This window comes from Hyperolius riggenbachi, chromosome 4 (assembly GCF_040937935.1).
Source record: "Hyperolius riggenbachi isolate aHypRig1 chromosome 4, aHypRig1.pri, whole genome shotgun sequence".
Lineage (NCBI taxonomy): Eukaryota > Metazoa > Chordata > Amphibia > Anura > Hyperoliidae > Hyperolius > Hyperolius riggenbachi.
This window is the reverse complement of record NC_090649.1, coordinates 356,205,650-356,231,737: the sequence shown is the minus strand read 5'-3', so window position 1 is coordinate 356,231,737 and position 26,088 is coordinate 356,205,650. Positions and strand designations below refer to the sequence as shown.

Below are 26,088 nucleotides of genomic sequence, written 5' to 3'. Positions count from 1 at the left end.
GTTCAGTGGCCCAGTTCTGGAGGAAGATGTCTGAGACAGGTATAGCCTGACCGTGATTCGCTGCTCCCACAACCTCTCCAGCATGTGGAGGGTGGGGTTCCACCACGTCGGACAATCGGAAATAAGCCTGTGTTGCGGCAGGCTATGGCGGCGCTGCAGCAGTTTCAAGGCCGTGGTGGCGGTTGCGGAGCGACGGATGTGGGCTGACACTTTTTGTGCTGAGGCCACAGCATCCTTCAACCCATCAAGTGCGTAAAAATGTTTGCACTACAAGGTTGAAGACGTTGGCCAAGCAAGGTAAGTAAGTTTAGTCACCTTGCGAAATGCCATGTTGGCACCATTATCAGACACCACTACACCTGTGTCCAGTTTTCAGGGGGTCAGCCACTGCCGAATCTGATCCTGTAAGGCTTCAAGGATTACAGATCCAGTTTGCCTGTTCTCATCCATGGATTCCAGTTTCAGCACTGCTTGGCATCGATGGTGCTGCAGACCAGTGTAGGAGCGAAACCACTTGCTGGGAGGCTCAGCAACGGCAGACTGGCCTTGGACAGAACAGGTAGCAGAGGGAAGTAGAAAAGGCCTCCCCTTCAACCCACGTGGCGGCACCACCAGCTGAGATGCCCCAGATCTTGCACCCTCCTCAGCAGCACCATGGAGGGTGACCCAATGGACAGTAAAAGTTAGATACTTTCCCTGCCCATGCCTGCTGCTCCAGCCATCCATAGTGAAGTGCACCTTGCCACCGACAGCGTAATCCATAGACCGGCCGACACACTCCACAATGTGCTGGTGAAGGGCAGGGATAGCATTCCTGGCAAAATAATGCCGGCTGGGGATCCACCATTGTGGAGCAACACTGATCATCAGTCTGCGGAAGGGGGCACAGTCCACAAACTGGTAGGGCAGCAGCTGTTGGCCTAACAGCCTTGCCAGGAGCGCATTATTTTTCCCAACAAACGGATCACTTGCAGGGAGCATCCGCTTCCTCTGCAACATTTCTGGCACAGAGGCCAGACGCTGGAACACTGGTGATATTTTAGAGGAAGTCAACAAGGGTGATGACTAGGTGCTTGCCGAGGTCTGGAGCCCTCTTTCAGCCTGACATGCAGAGGGATTTGAAGTATAATGGGACTGAGCAGGTTGGATAGGGACAGGACGACTAGAAAAAAAAGAGGAGGGGCCTGTTGCTGCTGCCTTTCCTCCACCCATCTTATTGTAATTTTTTACATATTCGAACTCCCATCTGTGGTGGTTGCGCAGATGGCTTATCAACCCTGAAGTGCAGCACCCGGGACCCGATTTGCCTCTGCTCACCGATTTACGGCACACAGAACAGACTGCCCTGGATTCATCCTCTTCCAGAACAGTAAAATAATTCCATGATGGGGACGTGCGTGCACGTGGAGCAGTGGTGCGACCTGTTCTAGCACGTCGATGCTCAGCATTGGACTGGTGGGTACTGGACAGACGGGAAAGCACTTGCAGGCTGCTGGCCAACCGTCTGCTCTGTTTCTCCAAGCTGCTCACGCCTGCTAGTGCCTAACCCACCAGATGGCGACCACGTTGGATCAGCCGCCTCATCATCCAAAATATCATCCAGTTCAACCAAAGCACTGGAACCCATAAGTGACTCTTCTGGACCCTCCACCTGGCCACCAAACACCTCTGTAGTTGACTGGTGGTGATGTTGACTGGTGACACTGGATGAAGAAAACACAAGGGCCATTTCTGTCACCACAGAACCCACCACTTCTTGGGAGTTGGTCCCATGGTCTCCTCCAATGCCTCCTCCCAATCCTTCTCCACATCTCTCTCATCGACGTAGGTGTGCTTTACTTCTGGGGGAAAGTACTGGGAGTAAGCAACCTCGTCAAAAGAAGCAGCTGCGGTCGGGTTCTGGTCATGTGGAACCTGGCCACTACTGGTGCTGCTGCAATTAGCTTCAAGTCCCTCAGACTGGGTAGAGGGTTCCTGATCTAAATAATCGACAACTCTCTTCGCCTGCTGCTCTGTCAAAATGTTCCTGCGTGCGAACACAGGGAAGACATTTTATAATAGATAATTATCTATTATAAAATGTTTGAATGAATATTGATCAGTCCATCATTGCTAAAAAAGAAAAACTATACATGGAGTGCTCACTCTTATTATTACTGCATTTAACCTTTTGGCCACCACACACAGCTTACCTTATCCTGCCCACCTCTAAATGCAGGGTAGCGCAGGGAAAGCTGGGATATTTACCTGATCTGTACGTGCGTGAGGGGCTGAAGGGGGGGGGGGGGGTTAAGGGATGACTGGTCACCGTGTGTGTGGGAGGAGAGGGGGGGAAGATGACTGGTGTGTGTGTGTGTGTGTGTGTGTGTGTGTGTGTGTGTGTGTGTGTGTGTGTGTGTGTGTGTGTGTGTGTGTGTGTGTGTGTGTGTGTGTGTGTGTGTGTGTGTGTGTGTGTGTGTGTGTGTGTGCTTGATCTGGCAAGGGGCCCCATGATAATTTTGCTGTAACTTATGAATTTGTGGGGTTGAGTTGCTTTGGTTCACAATAAATAGACGTGGTGCACTGGCAAGCCACTAATTAAATCAAAGGTTAAAAGCTCAAAGCACATTTACCTGGTATTGACAGTGGAGCGGCTGGAACAAGATCTGGTTTTTGTAGATGGTTTCCATGGTAGACATACCACTCACTAACAATAGGACATGTATCGGCTGAACCTAATATAAAGAAATAAAAAATATATATCATTACATTTATTTATAAGTTTCAATTACCGTACACATAAATACCAGTATTATTTTCATTCGAGAGAAGTAATTGCCAGTGTAATTTCAGATGGAAGACGAAAAAAAAACTACAGTATATAAATATACATCACTATGCATGTAATTTTGTAATCAAATGCCATAAAACACTATCTTTCCACTTCAGTCTGCAGATTCCCAAAAATTATTTAATTGGAAACTTGCTGGAAACCACAACAATAGTATACTGCTTGATGTGAGAGATGTCCAAAATACTCCTCTCTGTTTGTCTCATTGGTTCATAAGTCTGCACAAAGCACACAGTAAAAATATATTTCTCCCTTTTTGGCAGCTAAATGAACAAGATTGTATGTCGCACTAAAATGGCTGCTGCACAGATTTCAGAGTTTAAACGGATCTCTTAAAGGGTTATTGTCATCAAAAAAAGGTTTCCTCTAAAACATTAAACACAGCAAAACATGTATATAAAATAAGACTGCTTTGATGTCTTTTGAATGCACATTTGCACCTCACTGAAGCTGGTATCATTTCAGGCAGATGTATAAATTATCAGATGTTCTCCTAGAGAAGTAATTTGTGATTAAACAAAGCAGATACATTTTCTGCTCCTCCCTTGGATACAGCAAAAGATTTTCTGCCTTGTCTACAGTGTATACACTTCTGGCTCAGTCAGTTCTCCCTTGTCATCCTTTGTTGTCCCTGTAAGCTAAACACACCTCCAGAACCACCACTGTAATGCAATGATGTGTCAGCTTGTTAATTGTACAGAGGCACAATAATACAACATGCATACAGACTGTTTCAGATTGGTTGATACTCATCAGTGCATGACATGGATGAATGTGGCTCTATGGGATAGGACTTAAAACACCCAGAGTTACAAACTACTCAGCAAGCTAATGTTGAACCAGAACTCGTTGGAATGTGTAAAGGGGCTACAAAGGACCCAAAAGCCCTCTTACTAAATATGTTATGCAAAACAAAAGTTTGCCTTCTTAAAGCAAAAGGTATTTTTGCATGTTGGATTATTGTGGCTCTGTACAATTAACAAGCTGGCACATAATTGCATTCCAGCGGCTGTGGAGATGTGTTTAGCTTACAGGGACAACAAATGATGACTTGCATATTTAGCAGGGATGCATCATGGGATACATCATATGCTCACTCCAATCTGAATAATCGCAAATACCTTCTGTGTGAAAGACCATCATTCATCAGACAATACAACATAAACCTACTTTCTAAGCATAAAAAAAAAAAACTGTGGTATTCTAAGGAAAAAACAAACAGTGTGCAGGGAGGCGGGGGAGCGCCAGGAGGTGCGGCCAAGGAGAGAGAGCTGCCCAATGGCAGCTCTGGAGACCCTGTAGGAACGACCCTGGTGGGTGGTTGGAACGGGGAATCCCTCTCCCCTGTGTTTACCTCTGAGATGGCAACAAATAATGCCGCCAATCTTGGAGGGCTATAGCGCGGGGATGGGGGGGGGGTAAGGCAGGGTAAGGGGCAGAGAGTGGCAGTGGGGGGGGCACAGAGGCATGTCACGAGGCAGAGAACATGCCTCTGTCCCGTCTGACCCCCCCCAAGAACCACCTCGGTAACTCTTTAAAGAACAAGCTTTTAGCCAGCAACACTAAAATACTTTTCAGAGGTCTCCCAGCACAGCCTGTCTGAAGAAAAAGACTTGCTTACCAGCTGTTTTGTGTCAGAACTGGGGAGAGGGGGAGGCAGAGCTGAACTGTAACCTGGCTGTAAACGGTTTAATTTACACTGAGTGGCAAAGAGAGACATACAGGGCCATATGCAACTGACTTTCACCTGAGTTTTCTCCGCCGTGATATTTTTGCAACTTCTAAATAAAATGCCTTTTAAACTACCAGCAAGCAAACAGAATCTCAAAATAATTTTGACAGTGGGGGGCGTGGCCAGGACTAGCATGTGAGAGGACGTGTTTCAATTCAGCTCTGCTCTCCGGCTTCAATTATCCTGTTTCATCCTGCCTTCCGAACATACTAAATCCGCACTAAGTAAGCTGCCGAGTGCTCTGGACCACGGTCCCAAAGCTCAAAAGGACAAATATAAAGACTAGGAGAAGGTCGTGGGCCCGCTGGATAAATTTCGCCAAACTGTCCAAGATGGCGCCTCCTCAGAATCTAGTATGCCGCCCTCCCCAGATTCTGAAGCTGAACCAGCCCCGACTACCACTCAAATACTGGAGGCTATCAACACCCTCCATACATCATTAACCGAGACCTTTAATACAAAGGTCGGGGAGGTGAAGACTGATATACAACTTCTCCGCGCAGATCTGGGTAACCTACGTGACCGGGTACATGATACTGAACGGAGGGTCTCTGACTTGGAGGATAACGCTAGAAATATACCGCATGAGATGGCCGACATGCAGCTGCAACTAAAGACTATGCTCCTAAAGCAGGAGGACATGGAGAATCGACTCAGGCCCAATAACATCCGCCTGATAGGCCTTCTCGAGAAGGTAGAGGGAGATCACACTGAGGGCTTCTTGGAGCAATTACTCATTACGCACTTCCTGGAAGCTTTTACATCTTGCTTCTCGGTGGAGAGGGCCCACAGGATACCATCTAGAGTCCAGCCTGCCGGTACCATGCCTCGAACATTTATCGGTCGCCTTCTCCACTTCGGAGGCCGCGATACAGTCCTTCGCCTGGCACAGGAAAAAGGTAACATACAGATGTGCAATGTATCGGTCTCCATCCTCCCAGACTTTAATGTTGAGACCCAAAAGCAAAGGGCAAGCTTTATAGAAGTTAAAAAGAAGCTGCGAAATCGTGACCTACAATATGCCATGCTATTTCCCGCCAGCCTGCGAGTTTTGGCAGAGGAGAAAATGCATTTCTTTACTACTGCTTTTTAGGCCTCATCTTGACTAGAAAAGCTACCAGCAACCCCACAGCAGCAAGCTACCTGAATGTTTCGTATTAGCCTGGGCCTTGCAAGTATTTCTTCAATGACTATATTGTTTCCTATTATAGCGACTGAGACGCCATTTTACTGGGTCTAACTCACTTCGAATCCTTATGGCTTTTCAAGCCTGGATAATATATCACTAGTCTACTAAGACTTGCTTCTTCACAAAATGTGCACTATATAAATGTTTACATTTATGGTTTGTTTATGCAAGTTACTAGTTTTATATTCAATAGTATGTTAGGTCCGTAGTTATTATTAGGACAGGATGTCCCATTTATCCTATTTGTTCAGCCGGATTGAGCCGGCATGTTCCCTACTGATTGTGCTGTGTTATTAAATAACCTCCCCTGGAACAGATGGCACCCTGTTTTATAAAGAGCAGAGCTTTTCAAAGGATTTTTTCACCTGCTGCGCTTTTGCAACCGCTGTCCCAGTGAATGTTCAACATTGAATTTAATGCTCCGGCCTTGTTCTAATGGCAAGGAGCTGGGTATTTGTTTTATTTTTTCAGTTTTTTAATTATTCTGCCCACTCCACTAATGAGTCTCCATTTGCTTTCGTTCCTCATGCTACTGTGATTCATTTACTTATAGGTTGGACATGGCTACTAGGGTATCTTTCTTAACCTGGAATGTACGAGAGGCGAGAGATAAAATTAAAAGGTGCTTAAAAAACAGTCGGTAGAAGTTATTGCTCTTCAGGAGCAATATTTCTCTATTTGGCTGAACCAGGTGAATCTTTGCAAACTGCCTTCTCAACTATTGAAACTTTTGGCTTATTCTCTGGTCTGCACATAAATTAGGCTAAGTCATATGTCCTACCAATAGATAATTTTGCTACTTTCTCTGACCAACTTACAACACCTCTCAAATGGGTTAGTGATTTTAGATACCTAGGTATTAATATTTCTCGCCTTTTGGATGATTTTATCCCTCTGAATCTCACCCCTCTGTTGCATTCCATGATTGCTAAACTCTGAGCATGGGAGAAATTACCACTAACTACATTAGGCCGCGCAAATATGTTTAAAATGATCATCTTTCCTAAGATCGTATGTAGTATGGCATTCACCAGTATATCTTCCACCTACCACTTTCTCTAAGCTAAATACACACTTGACGCAATTTATCTGGTCCCACCAAAGACATAGGCTGTCCCTCTCTGTGTTACAGAACCCCAAAGATTTAGGGGGTATGGCACTGCCGGATAGTTATTCCTATAACCTAGTTGCACAGCTATCACTCGTTTATGCTGGGTTTAGGGAGGACAAGCAGACATTGCAAATCCTCTTATTTGATGAATTATCTGTCAGGTACACTGATCCAGTATAAATGTCCTAAAACAGTGCTGTCCAACTTCGTGGGCATGGAGGGCCGGTTTTTGTCCAGGCCACGTGGTGGAGGGCCGGAAGACCATTTCCCCCCCCCCCCCCCCCCCCGGGAAAAAAAATCTAGCCGCCGTTTCCCCACAAAATGCAATCAGATTGGCTGCAGATTTACCCACAAAACGCAATCAGGATTGGCTGCAGATTTACCCACAAAACGCAATCAGGATTGGCTGCAGATTTACCCATAGAACGCAATCAGGATTGGCTGCAGATATACACACAAAATGCAATCAGATTGGCTGCAGAAGTGCAGATTTACCCACAAAACGTTATCAGGATTGGCTGCAGATATACACACAAAATAGCATCAGGATTGGCTGCAGATTTACCCACAAAACGCAATCAGGATTTACCCACAAAACGCAATCAGGATTGGCTGCAGATTTACCCACAAAACGCAATCAGGATTGGCTGCAGATTTACCCACAAAACGCAATCAGGATTGGCTGCAGATATACACACAAAATGCAATCAGGATTGGTTGCAGATATACACACAAAATGTCATCAGGATTGGCTGCAGATATACACACAAAATAGAATCAGGATTGGCTGCAGATATACACACAAAATAGAATCAGGATTGGCTGCAGATATACACACAAAATGGAATCAGGATTGGCTGCAGATACACACACAAAATAGAATCAGGATTGGCTGCAGATTTACCCACAAAATTGAATCAGGATTGGCTGCAGATTTACCACAAAACAGCGTCAGATCAGCTGCTATCAAGTAAATTTGCCTCGGCTGCTATAATAAATGAACAGCCCCCCTCCGCTCCGCTCGTTCCCCCCCCCAGTGCTGCCGCCGCCTCACCTCAGATCGGCTGCTACATTTTACAGCCCCCCTCCCCTCGTCCCCCCCCCCCCCCCCCCGTGCTGCTGCCGCCTCACCTCATATCAGCGGCGGGCAGGAGATAGCAACCAGACAGACCACCGCACGGCAGCCACGCGGTGAATTTAGAGGCGGCGGCAGCATGGGGGGGGGGGGAACGAGCGGAGCGGAGGGGGGCTGTTCATTTATTATAGCAGCCGAGGCATAGGGGAAAAGGAAAAAAAAGTCCCCTCAACTCTGGGGACTCGGGGCCAACACTGCCACAGCAGAGGGGCCGCAGCAGAAGGCAGAAGCAGCCAGCACTGTCCTAAAAGGTAGACAAGGTATAATTAATTTTCAATCTTTGACACCTACCCTAAAACAAATGCTGATGGTATGGGACAAGGTACATGCAAAATTGCTTCATAACTATGTAATAAGACATCTCCCCCTTTGGAAAAACAAGTGTTTACAATAATTATTTAAATTAGAGGACTCTGGTTTCTGGATCAATAAAAGGTATAACATTTCTCTACCAACTTCTTCGGGGACCAAGACTTAAATCATTCTCTCAACTCTCAAAAGAATATGGACTTCACCACACTTCTTTCTATAAGTATATGTAATTATCTCATGACAAGACAAAACAAGACAAATAACATTTATATCGCGCTTTTCTCCTGGCGGACTCAAAGCGCCAGAGCAGCAGCCACTAGGGCGCGCTCTATAGGCAGTATCAGTGTTAGGAAGACTTGCCTAAGGTCTCCTACTGAATAAGTGCTGGCTTACTGAACAGGCAGAGCCGAGATTCGAACCCTGGTCTCCTGTGTCAGAGGCAGAGCCCTTAACCATTACACCATCCAGCCACCATCTGATGCTATCTATACACAATTTGAAGTTTTACCTTCAGAACTTAAGGACTCATGGTCTTACTTCCAAACAGTTAATCTCTGCTTTATATAATGCAATTATTACTCCTACCACTAGTGTACGTGCTACTTCTCGTAAAGTTATCTGGGAAATGGATGTAGGTTCACTGGAGGATCAACATTAGGAAGATACCTTTGACAGAGTGCTCCTAGTATCCCCTCATGCCCCTGATCGCCTGAAATATTTATACAGAATACATAGAGCTTTTTCTAACGCCTGTAAGACTCTCTAAATTCAAAGCTGACTTATCGCCTAACTGTCCTAAATGTATAACAGAAAGGAGTATCTTTTCATATGATCTGGGCCTGTCCTGATGTTGATCTCTACTGGGTTCAAGTTATTAAATTCTTAACCATTTACTGACATCCTAACGTATTAAAACATCATGCTTACCGCTATTATTTACAATAACAGGAAATGTAACAATTAAATAAAGTGAAGAAAAAAAAAAGTGAACATTTCCTATGAGAGTTCACTATCGCCATCTTGTGGCCAAAAAGTACATTACACCTACAAAATACATTAATTTTCAAGTACATACAGATCTTCATAAAATTACACTTCCAACCCCCCCCCCCCCCCCAAAAAAAAAAAAAACACTTGTAAAAAACAAAAATCAGCTAAAAAAAAATAAAATAAATAGTTGCCTTAGGGACTCAGCTTTGTTAATTTATATTTTATGGAGGGAAATTAATTTTAATTTATTACATAGGGGCTTGTAATTATGGCCAGAATAAAAAAAAAAACACAACAGAAAAATAACACTTATATTTCAAAATAATATACTGTCGCCATACATTGTGATAGGGACATCATTTAAACTGTTTAATAATCGGGACAACTTGGCAAATAAAACGTGTTTGTTTTATCCACAGGAGAATGTTTAATTTTAAAACTATAATGGTTGAAAACTGAGAAATAATGATTTTTTTTCTTTTTTTTTCAGTTTTTCTCATTAAAATGCATTTAGAATAAAAAAATTCTTAGCAAAATGTACTATCCACAGAAAGCCTAATTGGTGGCGAAAAAAACGAGGTATAGATCATTTTCTTGTGATAAGTAGTAATAAAGTTATTAGGGAATAAAAGGGAGGAGCACTGACAACTGAAAATTGCTCTAGTCCGTTAGGATAAAAACCCTTGGGGGTGAACTGGTTAAACGATTACATGAGTTGTCAGATTACCTGTGACCCCAAAATATGTCTCATATATTTTTCCTGATTCTCTTACTGACAAACACACTTGTCAATTTATAATTGAAGTACTACATATTGCCCGAAAAACTTCTTACTGGATACAGGCTAAAACCCCTACCCTTAGAGAATGGATAGCCTCTGAACGGTATTCTTCCCCTGCGAAAAGCAATATATGAAAAAAGAGGTGCATTGCATCAATTTGATATAATCTGGAAGAATTGGTTAGATTCTCGCCATATTAAAGGTGGCCATACACTGGTCGATTTGCCATCAGATCGACCAACAGATAGATCCCTCTCTGATCGAATCTGATCAGAGAGGGATCGTATGGCTGCCTTTACTGCGAACAGATTGTGAATCGATTTCAGCATGAAACCGATCACAATCTGTGGAGCAGACGCTGTGTCCCCCCCCCCCCCCCCCACCCGCTATACATTACCTGATCTGGCCGGCGCGAGTCCCCCGGTCTCCGCTGTCTTCTTCTCCGCTCTGGGCTCCAGGTTTGGGACCGGCTGGCTTCACTTCCTGTCTGGGGAAGTTTAAACAGTAGAGGGCGCTCTACTGTTTAAACTTCCTGCCGAGACAGGAAGTAGCCAGCCGGAACCCGGAACTCAGCAGAGAAGAGACAGCGGAGACCAGAGGACTCGGGCTGGCCAGAACAGGTAATACATTGTCGCTCTACTGCGGTCGTCGGGCATTCGAACGCCGCTATCGACGCACTCCCGACCCGACGGCGATCAAGGGAAATCTTCCGCACGGACGGGAATCGTCAAACGATCGATTTTGGACAGAAAGCGATCATTCAGTCAGCGTTTGCGCGATGATTTCACAGCCGATTCGATCACAGTGATCGAATCGGCTGTATATTGGCGGGAAAATCGGTAAGTGTATGGGACCCTTAAGTCTTATGCCTTCTAATAGTCCTTACATAATCCTTTAACAACCTTGGTAGCTATGATGTAATATATTTCATAGTGTTATTTACATTCAAGGAAATGGAAGAACTTATGATTTTAAGCTCTTCTTTCTTATTTTAGTGCAGTGGGCAGCAGCACTCTTGATATTTCTTTATGGGTTCTGTTTGCTTTGAGTTTTGTTTTAAAACAGTTATTAAATGGTTAACTGAAAACACTTCAAGTGGAATTTTCTACTCCTGTGTATTCAAGTATTGGATGATGTACGCTATACTTGTTGTCAAATATGGATATAATGTACTGTGCTCGTCCTCTCTTCAAATAAACTCGATTTGTTTTTTAAATAATTTTGATAGTACATTTTCACCTACTTTTTGGTATTTTTTCCATGGCAGAGTGCTAAAAAGTTATTTTAAATTGAAGATGAAAAATTATCTCCCAGGAGAAAACTCAGGAGAAAAAGTGAATTGCATATGGGCCACAGACAGGAACACAGAGCTTCAGCTGATGATTATTTACAGTGGCTTGCAAAAGTATTCGGCCCCCTTGAAGTTTTCCACATTTTGTCAAATTACTGCCACAAACATGCATCAATTTTATTGGAATTCCACGTGAAAGACCAATACAAAGTGGTGTACATGTGAGAAGTGGATCGAAAATCATACATCATTCCAAAAATTTTTTACAAATCAATAACTGCAAAGTGGGGTGTGCGTAATTATTCGGCCCCCTGAGTCAATACTTTGTAGAACCACCTTTTGCTGCAATTACAGCTGTCAGTCTTTTAGGGTATGTCTCTACCAGCTTTGCACATCTAGAGACTGAAATCCTTGCCCATTCTTCTTTGCAAAACAGCTCCAGCTTAGTCAGATTAGATGGACAGCGTTTGTGAACAGCAGTTTTCAGATCTTGCCACAGATTCTCGATTGGATTTAGATCTGGACTTTGACTGGGCCATTCTAACACATAGATATGTTTTGTTTTAAACCATTCCATTGTTGTCCTGGCTTTAGGTTTAGGGTCATTGTCCTGCTGGAAGGTGAACCTCCGCCCCAGTCTCAAGTCTTTTGCAGACTGCAAGAGGTTTTCTTCCAAGTTTGCCCTGTATTTGGCTCCATCCATCTTCCCATAAACTCTGACCAGCTTCCCTGTCCCTGCTGAAGAGATGCACCCCCCGAGCATGATGCTGCCACCACCACATTTGACAACGGGGATGGTGTGTTCAGAGTGATGTGCAGTGTTAGTTTTCCGCCACACATAGCGTTTTGCATTTTGGCCAAAAAGTTCCATTTTGGTCTCATCTGACCAGAGCACCTTCTTCCACGTGGTTGCTGTGTCCCCCACATGGCTTGTGGCAAACTGCAAACGGGACTTCTTATGCTTTCTGTTAACAATGCCTTTCTTCTTGCCACTCTTCCATAAAGGCCAACTTTGTACAGTGCATGACTAATAGTTGTCCTATGGACAGAGTCTCCCACCTGAGCTGTAGATCTCTGCAGCTCGTCCAGAGTCACCATGGGCCTCTTGACTGCATTTCTGATTAGCGCTTTCCTTGTTCGGCCTGTGAGTTTAGGTGGACGGCCTTGTCTTTGTAGGTTTACAGTTGTGCCATACTCCTTCCATTTCTGAATGATCGCTTGAACAGCGCTCCTTGGGATGTTCAAGGCTTTGGAAATCTTTTTGTAGCCTAAGCCTGCTTTAAATTTCTCAATAACTTGATCCCTGACCTGTCTTGTGTGTTCTTTGGACTTCACGGTGTTGTTGCTCCCAATATTCTCTTAGACAACCTCTGAGGCCCTCACAGAGCAGCTGTATTTGTACTGACATTAGATTACACACAGGTGCACTCTATTTAGTCATTAGCACTCATCAGGCAATGTCTATAGGCAACTGACTGCACTCAGATCAAAGGGGGCCGAATAATTATGCACACACCACTTTGCAGTTATTTGTAAAAAATGTTTGGAATCATGTATGATTTTCGTTCCACTTTTCATGTATACACCACTTTGTGTTGGTCTTTCATGTGGAATTCCAATAAAATTGATTTATGTTTGTGGCAGTAATATGACATAATGTGGAAAACTTCAAGGGGGCCGAATACTTTTGCAACTCACTGTATCTATCTATATCTATATATCGATTGGTTTAGGATTGCTGTGTTTTATGTGGGTTGCACTGTGGGGATTTGCCATTGCTCATTTGTATATAGTTGCACTGATTGACAATAAAGCCTTTTCTTATTTCACACACATTCATTGGTTTCCATCTCAGTCTTTGCTGAAAATTGTGGCCTATCATTCTGCTGCTAAGTGAAGCCATAACAATATCTGAGTTTAGCAGCAGCTACACATAACATGAGGCAGTTTTTTGCTGTTCTGCAACTGTACCACATGTCAACTGCTGGCACACATATGGTTACAAACGCTGTCCAGTATTAGAGCCAGTGAAGATTGTTTTTGTATGTTGGATGTGCTTGGCACAGTCCTCCATAGTAATGCCCACAGTGAGAACTGTTCTCTGTAAATGTCATTTTCTTCATATAAAATATGAAAAGATGAAAAAAAGCCTTTATATTGCCATTTGCTAGTAATTACTGGAAATATACTGTATGTGGCATTTAGAATTTTAACTGATAGTTGTCCTTTAAATAATACCTGTAACTTCAATTTGCAATCCACACTGACTGCAGCAATATGTGCCTTGAAGGCTGACATACCTGCCTGCAGGCTCTTGTTTTGCGCTGGGAGTGTTCTGCACTGCCCAAAGTATTTCTCCTTCCCCTTCTCCAAACAAAACCTCCCAGAACAGAAACACAAAGTCTGACTACTTGGCATGGGAAAGGACTGTCCAGAGGTTTTTAAAGTCCACCTGAGACAAAAGGGGTGAAAAGTTTTATACATACCTGGGACTTCCTCCTGCTCCCTCCACGCAGATCACTCCCACGCTGTTGCTGCCATCCTACCCCCACCTGCATTGTCCCGTAGAAGCCCAGTTATCTTCAGCCAGTCTGGGCCAGTTGGTGCAGGCACAGTCTGCTCGTGCGCACACCCGTCGTGCTCCCTAAGGCTAGGAGTGTTCTTCAGGCGCAGAACACTCCCGGCAACAGCAGCGTGGTGGGGAGCGCTTGTGTCCAGGCCTCACATGTGCAGTACACCTGACTGACCGAAGATAACGGGGGTTTCTACGGGACCATTCAAGTGGCAGAGGACGGCGGCGAGGGAGGGATCAGGTCGGAGGGGGCTGGAGGAAGCCCCAGGTATGTAACTTTTCTCCCCTTTCGTCTCAGGTTTACTTTAAATACCTGCACAGAAGTACAGACTGTAGATGTGGTTGAGAGAAACACCAGTGCAGGACTTCTTGCTTAGACAGCACCCTAGCTGGGACTTTGGGTTCACCAGGACTCTCATGCTGTTTCTACTTTAAGCTGCTATGGACTCAGCCATGCTGCTGCACACTTGGAGATATATGTTATTGTTGAGGATATGCTGTTATTGTTGATGTGTTGGTCTCAATAAACACTGGTGGCAGTGGTGGGATCAGACCACAAAGTGGCGATGCATCGAATACAGAGACTGGACTGTGGTGAGATTGCAGGAGAGAGCACAGGAATGGCACATTAGTTACAAAAGACGACAAAAGTACAACTAGTAAAGATCCTGGAAGAAACAGATTAAAAGGATAAGGAACACCAGAGACTTCCCTGAGCTGGAGAGAGGAAATGTGGAGCCCGAGCCAAATGAAGAGAGTCCAAAAAGCCCATGGGTTGTATAGTTTAGAGACGAGATGGCTGCATTTGGACATGGGCCCACACTGGAAGATAGGAGAGCTGCAGTTCAATGGTCTCAAAAGAGGTAAGAGAGAGAGAGAGAGACTTTCTGGAAACCACAGTATTTACACCCTAATCCCACACCTTGGGAACCCATGTAAGTTGCTCATAAGGACTTTTAACTAGGCAGAGGATGATGCTGAAATATAAGATGGTTATTGTGATGTGTATTGTAAAGTACTGTATATTTTGTTAGTCAGACATGCCTCCTTGTGCTCTGAAATCAAAGTTTCAGAGGCTTAGCTCTTCCCTCGTCTCCCCTATTACCGCCCGTCTCTGCCCTCTTCTTCGGAACACCATCCCTTCATGCACTCTCCTGTGTGGCTGTCCTGGTTCATAGTTCAGAGAGCGAGCTGGGACATGCTGAAGTGTGCTGCAATACATACAGTATGTATAAACATATGCAGCGATTTTTGTAATCGATTTTCACATGCGATTCTGATTTTTAATCTGTACTGCATCGCAAATCTGAATCACAAATTGGATTTGCAGTGTGCAGGGAGCCTAAAGGTGCATACACATGCCGGTTTCCTGCAAACGTCAGGTTGTCAGACCCGCCCGCGGGGTGGCCGTTCTGCCGACAAGTGTGTACAGTCTGTCGGCAGGCTGATAAGGCTGGTTTTTACATATCTGCTTGGCGGATCTGTCAAAACCAGCCTTATCAGCCTGCCGACAGACTGTACACACTGGCAAACTGTCTGCAGAACGGCAGCCCCACGGGCGGGTCTGACGAACCATCTTTTGCAGGAATCCGGCGTTTGTATGCGCCTTAAAAGCAGGAAAAAAAACAAAGTAGTTGTAACGATCGGTGTCAGCACGCAGAGAGAATCTGATTATTGGTGATCTGCAGTATCACCAAGAATGCAGATATGTACCTGAATATGGATGATCTGCAATATCACCAATAATACAGATATAGTACTAACCTCTGGACACCTGTGTATAATGGTGAGTGTTTGGTGTAACAGTATGACTGAGTAACGCACCTGAAGAGCAGGTGATCTTAAGCAGTATTGGCAATACCGCTAACAGAGAGCACAGAAACCTTCCAGCAGCCTGAGACTCTCCAAGGGGTGGAGTCAGGCTGAAGGTAGGAAGGACCAGAGAGTGAGTGACACCTGAAGATGGATGTCACTGACAGATCTGGAGACTATCTCTTAAGGGGAGAGATAGATCTCGAGGTCGGGCAAGCCAGGTCGGCAACACACGGACAGACAAAGTACAAAGACAGAAAACTGATTCGGTATCCAAGGCAGGCAGGGTTTGGCAACAGAATATCAGATATGCGTGGTACCGAATCAGAGAGCAGAGGAATAGTCAGGAAAGCAATAGGTCATAACAGATATCAAACAATGCCTAGTCTTGGGTGTGAGGTCCGTGGTCTCTACACCCTGGAACTAGTCTGATGGATAACAGAATGATAACATAAGTTCCCTAGTCTTGAGTGTGAGGTCCGTGGTCTCTACACCCTGGAACTAGTCTAATGTATAACAGAATGATAATACAAGTTCCCTAGTCTTGGGTGTGAGGTCCATGGTCTCTACACCCTGGAACTAGTCTGATGTATAACAGAATGAAGACAACAGAAGTAATCTGGCTCAGTGTGAATTCCCAGGTCCTCCTGGTTCAAACACACTGTAGCATCTGACTAAGGTCTGAGTGCTTCCACGTAGTGTTCGCAACGGCAGACAACTTGTGAGTGGCCAGCAGTAACTATATATAGAGCAGCGCTCTCCGGCGCCACCCCTAAGTGATGAACCAATGGTTACCCGCTCTGAGGTCAGCTGACCAGCCTGGTCAGCTGATCCCTCCTCGGCCACCACAAAAGCTCTGCCTCTCAGCGCGCGCGTATTCCTAAACCTATGTGAACTAACAGACTCAGCCATACCAGATGCACGCTGCTGCGTGCAAACTGCCGCGCTGGACGCGGAACCAGCCGCCTCGCTGTCCATACATGCGGTGGCTTTTCCGCGTTCCTTCAGGTTACTAGACGCACGCTTCTGCGTGCAAACCGCCGCGCTGGACGCGGAATCAGCCACCTGCTGTCAGCACACGCGGCGGCTTTTCCGCGTTCTCTCACAGCAGTGCTGGGGAACTGAGAAACTCCTGCCAAAAAGGTCAAGGGTTCACACTGAACATAAACATACATTTATTCATTTGTACATGTAGGTTACAGATGTCCTCTGAATAAAAAGATACAAGAGCTCCATAATTCATATTAATAACATGATATTGAAAAAAAATAAGATCACCAACCTGGAAAGTACAGTTAAGTCTTCCAACCCTAGTTCATGCCTTCATCACATTATGGTTAGATTATTGCAATGCTCTCTATATGCTCTCTCTTCTAAATAAACCGAGAAATTACCGAGGACGGTTATATGCAGTTCTAGTAATACCCTCTCTGGAATTCCAGATCAGTGGTTTTCCAGTTTGCAAAGACATTTAGTCACATTGGCCTCAATTCACTAAGATCATGCTGGAGATAATAAGGCAAGAGATAATTTGCCACCACACAGTGAGAGAGTTATCTTATCTCTTTATTCCTTAAGTTACCTCCTCTGTAGTTAAGTTACCTCTTCTGTAGTTAAGTTACCTTCTCTGTAGTTACTTTCACAAGCAGTTAATTAACAGCCTGTCTTTAATTCTGGAGTTATTTTAAGGATTGAAGTGTTAACTTAAAGACAGAAGAGTTAACCTTAGTTTTACCTGAGGTAAAATGTTTCCTGAATGCTACATGCCTTATCATCATGATGATAACTCTAGAAACATTACTAAAGACAGGAGATAACCTTAGTGAATTGAGGCCATTGTGCTAGCAGGCATTAATTGTATTACTGAACCATTAAGTTTATCCAGTGGATAACTCTATAGTTCTATAGTTCTATGCAGACGACACCCAACTATATCTTTCCTTCAAGCCTGGTGTGACAGACCCAACTCTAACTATAAACGCCTGCTTACGTGAACTACAGCAATGGATGAATGACAACTGGCTGAAACTAAATGCAGACAAAACTGAAGTCCTTCTGATAGGAGGGCAGAGCATGATAACAAAACAACTTAACTTGCAGTCTTCACCACTGGGAATAGGAGGCACGGATCTGCGCAGCTCTGATCATGTGCGTAGCCTGGGAGTTCTAATTGATTGGGATTTAAACTTCAGAACTCAAATCTCTGCTGTGGTGAAATCATCCTATTTTCACCTGAAGAACATTGCAAAAATCAAGCACCTCATACCCCCAGAAGATCTGCCAACCTTAGTCCACGCCTTCATCACATCCCGACTGGACTACTGCAATGCTCTCTACACTGGCCTTCCAAAAAAGGTCTTGTACCGACTACAGCTGATACAGAATACTGCTGCCAGACTGCTAACCAACCAACCCCGTCACTGCCACATAATGCCAGTCCTGCACTCCCTTCACTGGCTACCTATAGAATGGAGGGTCCTATTCAAGATCGGCCTACTGACATTTAAATCCCTGAATAATTTAGGCCCTGGATACATGAAAGATATGTTTCAGCTGCGTAGCAATCCCCGCATTCTCAGATCAACAGGTTCTAATAATCTAGTCATACCCAGAGTCCACTTGGAAACTTTTGGTCCCAGAGCCTTCTGTCATGCTGCCCCTACGTTTTGGAACTCCTTACCTCAACAGATCAGGACAGCTCCATCCCTGGACGTGTTTAAATCCAGACTGAAAACCCACCTGTTCAGTTTGGCATTTGCAGAAATATAACTTTTGTTGTGTGAATACTTCATCCTACTAATTACTGAATCTGAGAGAGCCTAAGCGCTTTGAGTCCTATGGGAGAAAAGCGCTATAGAAATGTTATTGTATTGTATTGTATATTATAATTCTATAGTTATCCCTGGAGGCATTGGAGTCCAAATTGAAAAGCCACCTGTTCAATCTGGCACTTATGAACACTATTTCCTCTGTAACACAGTCCATCCTGCAACTATGTATTGATCTGAGACATAGCTATGCACTTTGAGTCCTATGGGAGAAAGGTGCTTCACTAATGTTACTGTATTGTAATGTATCCTATTTACAATTTTTGGGATCTGTCTAGTCTTCATGGCTGGCAGCAATAAACTACTTTCTTGCTTCTAAGTGAACACTGAAATGGCTGCCAGAAATTGAGTACCTTGTGCCCCCATTTAAAATATCAAAGTAGCTAAGTGCCCTCTCTCCCAGCCCCAATACAAAAATTAGGTAGCCGTGTGCCCCCAGAAACAAGAATTCAACAGATCAGAATATCATTTAATTTGGGAGTGATATTGTGCCCCCCAAATATCAGTATTACCCAGCCATGTGTGTCAAGAGATAGTATAAGATAGCTAGGTGAGGCACCTATATGGTAATTTTAGGTAACCACGTAAGCTCCCACAGAGCATTTTTAGACAGCCATGTTAAAGCTTGAATTAGGTAGCCAGTTACTATAATGAGATTATACTGTATTAGGTAACCAAGTGAAACGCCTCAGATATTGGTTTTAGGTAACTGTGTGTGTCCCCGTGGCCACCGCTATCAATTTGCCCGCCACTGATTCCACATAACTATTGATGGAGATTTGTTCTTTCTATACTGTATTGTTCCAACACAGAAGTGGTCCAAGCAATTTATTTCTTCTATGAATAGGTGTAGTTTTTAGACAGGAAACAATTCAATAGACCTAAGCATTCATGTTGGAGGCCCTTTAAATTGCTACTTGGATAGGCAGATATGGCAATATGCTGGAGTTTCAACTTTCTACAATCTGTAACAAGGGACCTGCTCTGGAAGCTCAAGAATGCAAAGAAAAGAACACTTAAATTATTAGTGGTAACTCCAGTGCTAATTTCATGCAGTGTAATGTGGGGAGGTATTGGTGCACTGAAAAAAAAAAATCACAATTTCCTACATGTTGTACTTACAAATGTTTACTCAGTAAACACACCTAACATTTTCCAGGACTACAGAGTTAAAACAGTGGCTAATTATGTTCTGGAGGGAAATGAGTTTGCAACAATTGCTGGAAGTATGACTGAGTTAAAAAAAAAAAAACAGAAATGAAACATCATTGCTTGTCACAATTGAGTTGAACCAAAATAATGCACAGTTCAAGTTTAATATATAGTTTAGGACACTGATGGCTGTGTTAAACTGATGAACGATAAGAGATTTCTATGAAAGTAAAATGTAACACTTCAACAGTCCCTTAAAGACACAGCCAAATGTGCCCTGCTCCTACAGAAAGAACAAGAAAACAATGATGCAAGTGCAAAGACATGCAGCTATTAAAGAACTAAAATAAACAATTATTTTTTGCAACTTCCTTTCAGGCTCTTGTTTTGTCCAAGGACTGCTGTGAAGTCTCCAGGATATATCAAAAACAGAAAATACTTCTTGTTCACTATTGGCTATCTGAGATACCCAAAACAGGATAGTAAATACTATTTACGTTGAACTTAAAACAAATGTTAAAGTTGATTATTTTGCTCATCTGTGAGTTCATTAACAAAACCAATTTTTTTGTTTTGTTTTAGTTATTAGTTATTTTTCAGTCCCTCCTCAGTCATGTCCAACTGTTTGCGACCCCATGGACCACAGAACACCAGGCCCCTCCATCCTCTGCTGCCTCTCATTTGTTCAAGTTCCTCTCTGTTGCTTCCATGATACGATTTTATGTATTTATTTATTGTATTTATAAAGCGCCAACATATTTGCACAGCGCTGGACATTGGTTTAGGTTACAGACAATATTTAGGGGTGACATACAGCAATCAGACAATACAGGAATACAAGAAAAATCAGATCACGCAGCACAGTAGGAGTACAAGGTAATGCTTAGTCAGTCACTGGATGGGAGCATGGAGTTTAGGCAAGTTGCGTTCACTCAAACAGTAAGGAGGTGCATGATCAGGTAGGACACAAAAGGAGGAGGACCCTGCTCGAAGGCTTAAAATCTAGAGGGAGAGATAGGGACACGAAAGGTAGGGGACCAGAGTTCAGCTGCGGGTTTAGAGCACTACAGAGAGGGGTGGTAGGCCAGAGTGAAAAGGTGCGTTTTGAGGGGCTGCCTTAATGGGTGGAGGTAGGAGCAGCTCTTGAGTAGCCCTGGAGTTGTGCAAGGGACTGGGTGATGCGGGGGCGGGGGGGGGGTCGGAAGAAGTTCATTGGAGGAGCGGAGTGAGTGGCTAGGTGTATACCTCTGAGTAAGATCGGAAATGTAGGTTGGACAGGTTTTGTGGACAGATTTGTAGGTCAGACACAGTATCTTAAATCTGATTCTGGACTGGATAGGAAGCCAGTGGAGGGATTCACAGAGGGGAGCCGCTGTGGTGGAGCGATGGGAGGAGTGGATAATTCTGGCTGCCGCATTCATGACAGACTGCAGCGGGGCTATTTGGGTCATAGGGAGACCAGACAGAAGGGCATTGCAGTAGTCAAGGTGGGAAATTATGATGGCATGGATTAGGAGTTTGGTGGTGGCAGAGGTCAGGAAAGGGCAGATCTCGCAGATGTTATGGGAGGTGGAAGTTGCAGGACTTTGTGAGGTTTTGGATGTGGGGAGTGAAGGAGAGTGCGGAGTCCATGGTGACACCCAGACAACGGGCTTGAGAGGTAGGGTGAATGGTAGTGTGGTTAACAGTGACATGCACATCTGGGAGGTTCAGGGATGGCTGGGGTGGGAAGATCATAAATTCCGTTTTCTCTAGATTTAGTTTCAGGAACCTAGCGGACATCCAGGAGGAGATGGCTGATAGGCAGCAGGAGACCTTGTCCATGGTAGTGGTGGATATGTCAGTCATGTGGAGGTAGATCTGGGTGTCATCTGCATACAAATGATAGACAAAACCCATGGAGGACTGTAACGATCGGTGAACACAGAGAAGGTCTGATTATTGGTGATCTGCAGTATCACCAAGAATACAGATATATAAACGATTATTGATGATCTGCAGTATCACCGATAATCAGATATATCACTAACCTCTGGACACCTGAGTGATATGAGTGTTTGGTGCAACCGTAATACTTTGAGGAGAGCACCCGAAGAGCGGGTGCAAGGCAGTAAGGGATACTGCCCAGAGAACAGGTTCCTTTTAGAGGCCTGAGCCTCTTCAAAGAGAGGGGTCAGGCTGAGAGTGGGAAGAACCAGAGTGTGCGTGACACCAATGGAGTAATGTCACTGACAGATCTGTGAACTATCTCTTAACAGGGGATATAGCTCTCAAGGTCGGACAAGCCAGGTCGGCAACACACAGACAGATCAGATACAGAGACAGGAGACTGATTCAGAATCCTAAAGCAAGCAGGGTTTGGCAACAGAATATCAGATATAGCGAAGTACCAAATCAGTGATCAGAAGAGTGGTCAGGAAAGAAGCAGGTCATAACAGATAATCAACAATGTCTAGTCTGAGGTGTGAGCTCCGTGATCATCAACACCCTGGAACTAGTCTGAAGAATAACACAGATGATATACAGAATTCCTAGTCTGGGGTGTGAGGTCCTTGATCATCAACACCCTGGAACTGGTCTAGAGACTAATGCTGCGTACACACTGGCGACTACGGTCGTTTGAAACAGCTCATTAACGATCGTTCCGCCGACAATCGGGGAAAGAACTTTACCCAACGATCATTAACACGAACGACAAAAGAACGACATCGGGAAGATGAAGATATCCAACCTGACGGATCGTATCTACCGACAATCGTTGGAAAACTATAGTGTGTACAGACATCGGCCGAGAACGATCGTTACAAGGGCCAATGCGCCTGCGTTGGATTCTGCCCAGCTTCAGTACTTTCTTTGTAGCGCAGCCGTAAAGATTGTTACATTGCTCATTTCAATGAAACTTTGTTTTCAAGTTAACAATCATATATTTGTATCTATTGTAACCCCATGTTAGTTTTTTTTTTTTTAATTTTATCTAAATATGTACGCAACATTTCCTTCTGATCGTTCTTTTCCGCGAGAACGATCGTTACAATGTGTATGATGATCGCTGCATCCCATCGTTGCATTCCAATCTTTCCAATATCGTTCGTCTGGTAACTATCGTTCCTTGCAAACGATAGTTATCGCAAGTGTGTACGCAGCATAACACAGATACTGACAAAAGGTCTGAGTGCTTCCACGTAGTGATCGCAACGACAGACACCAGAAGAATGACCAGCACCCAGTATATATACTATAGCGCTCTCCAGCGCCTCCCCTAAGTGCTGGACCAATGGGAACTGGTTGAATTGTCAGCTGACTCTCTTCTGACTGTCATAAAAGCTCTGCCTCTCAGCGCGCGCGCGCGTCCTTCTGAACCTGTGTGGACTATCAGTCCCAGCCACACCAGACATGTGTTGTAAACCACCCGTTGTGCTGAACGTGGAACCAGTCGAGCCGCTATCAGAGCATGCGGCGGGTTCTCCGCGTTCAGCCATACTGACAGATGTAGGCTTATGCGTGCAAACCGCCGCGTTGGACGTGGAATCCACCACCTTGTTCTCAGGACATGCGGCGGTTTCTCCACGTTCAGTCATGCTAGCAGATGTAGGCCCACGCGCGCAACCTGCCGCGTTGGACGCGGAATCAGCCTCTGAGCACTCGCGGCGGCTTTTCCGCGTTTTCTCACAAGGACAAACTTGTCAATGGAGGATGTGTATAGGGAGAACAGTAGGGGGCCAAGGACCGAGCCTTGCAGGACTCCCACCGAGAGGTGATTGGGGGTGGATAAGGATTCATTGAAGGAGTTTGTGAAGGAGCGGATGGAGAGGTAGGATAAAAGCCAGGTCAGGGTGAGGTCGTGAATTCCCATGGACTGGAGGCGTAGGGGACGATCTACTGTGTCAAAAGCTGCTGAAAGGTCAAGGAGGAGGAGAATGGAGTATTTACCTTCATCTTTAGCGTGCTCCCGCTGCCGCCCGTTTGCCCGGAGATCAATGAATGGGAACACAGTTCCTATTCATTGATCTAAGCCCTGTATGAAAGACCAGCGCCGTCTATGAGACAGCTCTGTCATTCATAAAGCCCGTCCACGCATTGCTTCCGTTTTGCGTAGTAATACTACGTATATGGAAGATAGGTGTGAGGACATTTGTGGCCAAATAGTAAAATTACATCTGGAAAATAAAATTTCCAGATAATGACTTTTTTTTTTACTTTTAAAATTAGCCCATTACTTCCCACACTCCAATAGTTACACAAACATTTTTTTGTTAAAAAAAAAAAAAAAAAAATCTAAAATAAAAAAAAATACATAAATAGTTACCTGAGGGACTGAACTTTTTTAATATGTATGTCAAAGGTATATTACTGTTTGCCCACGTTGCATAAGAGTATAACGCTGCACGTTAAATGAAAGTGCAGCATGCTGTGCGTCATACTCCTATGTGGCTGCGTTAGACTGCTTGCACATGCTCAGTAATGTATGTCAGGAGAGGAGGAGGGGAGAGTCAGCTATTGTGTCTAGCCACATGGCTAATTGATATTCACTGCACTGTAGTGTTGTCCAGATCATGAACGATTCGGATCTTTGATCCGGATCTTTTTTGAGAGTCGAATCATCCAGATCATCACAATGAACGATTCGGTTCACAGTGGATGTCTGGAAGAAACAGGAACTGCAGCTTCTGTGCACAAGCACAATCTTCCTGCTGCATCTCTCCCTTCCCCATTAGCACCCTCAATGTGCCCTCATTCTCCTGAACCTCTCGCTTTGCTGCACACCTGCTCCCTGCTTCCCTAGTAAAATGATTCAAAGATTCGGTTCAAAGATCCGGATCTTTTCAATGATCCGATTCGAATCATCCAAATCATTGAAAAGATCCGGACTTACCAGTATAGAAAGAAAGCGGTGCACCAAGAGCCGCATAACGCGGCTCAATCGGACATCCAACTTCAACACCACCATGCGTTGCATTAGGGGCACGTTATGCGACCTTAAAGTCCCCTAAAATGCAGCGTCTTGGTGTGAAAGAGGCCTTATTTCCAAATAAAATAATCAGCACCATACATTGTAATAGGGACATAATTTAAATGGTGTAATAACCGGGACAAACGGGCAAATAAAATAAGTGGGTTTTAATTATGGTAGTATGTATTATTTTAAACCTATAATGGCCGAAAACTGAAAAATGAATTTTTTCCATTTTTTCCTTAATATTCCTGTTAAAATTGATTTAGAATAAAATAATTCTTAGCAAAATATACCCCCCAAAGAAATCCTGAATGGTGGTGGAAAAAAAAAAGATCTAGATCATTTCATTGTGATAAGTAGTGATAAAGTTATTGGTGAATGTATGGGAGGTGAAAGTTGCTCAGATGCATAAGGTGAGACAACACTGAAGGCTAAAGTGGTGAAAGGGGCACCATGGTGAAAAATTGTAAAATGTAATATATGTGCAAACATAGACAAATAAGAAGTATGTTTTTTCCAGAGTAAAATGAGCCATAAATTACTTTTCTCCTATGTTGCTGTCACTTACAGTAGGTAGTAGAAATCTGATAGAAGTGACAGGTTTTGGAGTAGTCTATCTCTTCATAGGGTGCATTCTGAATCAGCATCAGTCATCACGGCTGACCACGGATGCCGATTTTGAGCCCGTAATTGCTCAAATTGGCCCATAATTACGGGTTACCCATTACGAGCCCATGATGAGCACCATTGATCAGTTTATCATCTTGATCAATATCCCTACAGCTTGTCAGTCCGGTCATCCAGATCCCGATCCTGCATTCTCCACACTGCAGGGCCCACTCTACTGTTCTTCCTGTCACTGATGTGGTCAATTCCAGAGGCTGCAAACAGGTGACCGCTACGCATAAAGCAGTCTGCTACCCACAAGAGGTAGCAGTCCATTGCCCCTTCTAGAAAGCTCTAGTGAAGAACAATGGAATCTGTAACTCAGAGAAGCACCATGTCTTCCAGTAGTGCCGAGATGAACTAGACCCTGACATAAGTGCTTTAACCAATACAAGGGCTCTTCCAGAGATTCCGATCAGCTAAATTGTTTGGTAAAGAAAAAGAAATACAATGCAACAAAGAAGAACTAGGATATTTGTGATAAGATGTTAAGGAGCTCACAATTAAAGCCTCTCTAGAGGAAAGACAAGATCTTGAGGGGTGTGGCCAGCTGGCAATGGAGTGAGACATGCCTCACAGCAGCTCCCAGTGGCCTTCTCTCCAGCCAGCCAACCAATCCAATAGTGACCGGAGGTGGGGAGTCAACCAACGCTACTCCCTGGATACAGTGGGGCACTACGTGTATGCATGATGTCAAAGGGCTGTGAGAAAAGTGGAGAATCGGAATCTGGTG

The 26,088-nt window shown here is 44.3% G+C and overlaps 1 protein-coding gene across 11 annotated transcripts in view; it reads right to left on the bottom strand.

Annotated features, from left to right (window-relative positions):
• FAM120B (family with sequence similarity 120 member B) overlaps positions 1-26,088 on the bottom strand; it is a 748,069-nt gene that overhangs the window by 487,399 nt on the left and 234,582 nt on the right. For all 11 annotated transcript variants that reach the window (XR_011019402.1, XM_068231927.1, XM_068231926.1 and 8 more), the window contains one exon: positions 2,613-2,714. Coding sequence is in view for 10 of the 11 variants with exons in the window: in XM_068231927.1 (XP_068088028.1) it covers positions 2,613-2,714 (102 nt within the window). In the remaining variant the exon portion in view is untranslated. The remainder of the gene's footprint in view (positions 1-2,612; positions 2,715-26,088) is intronic.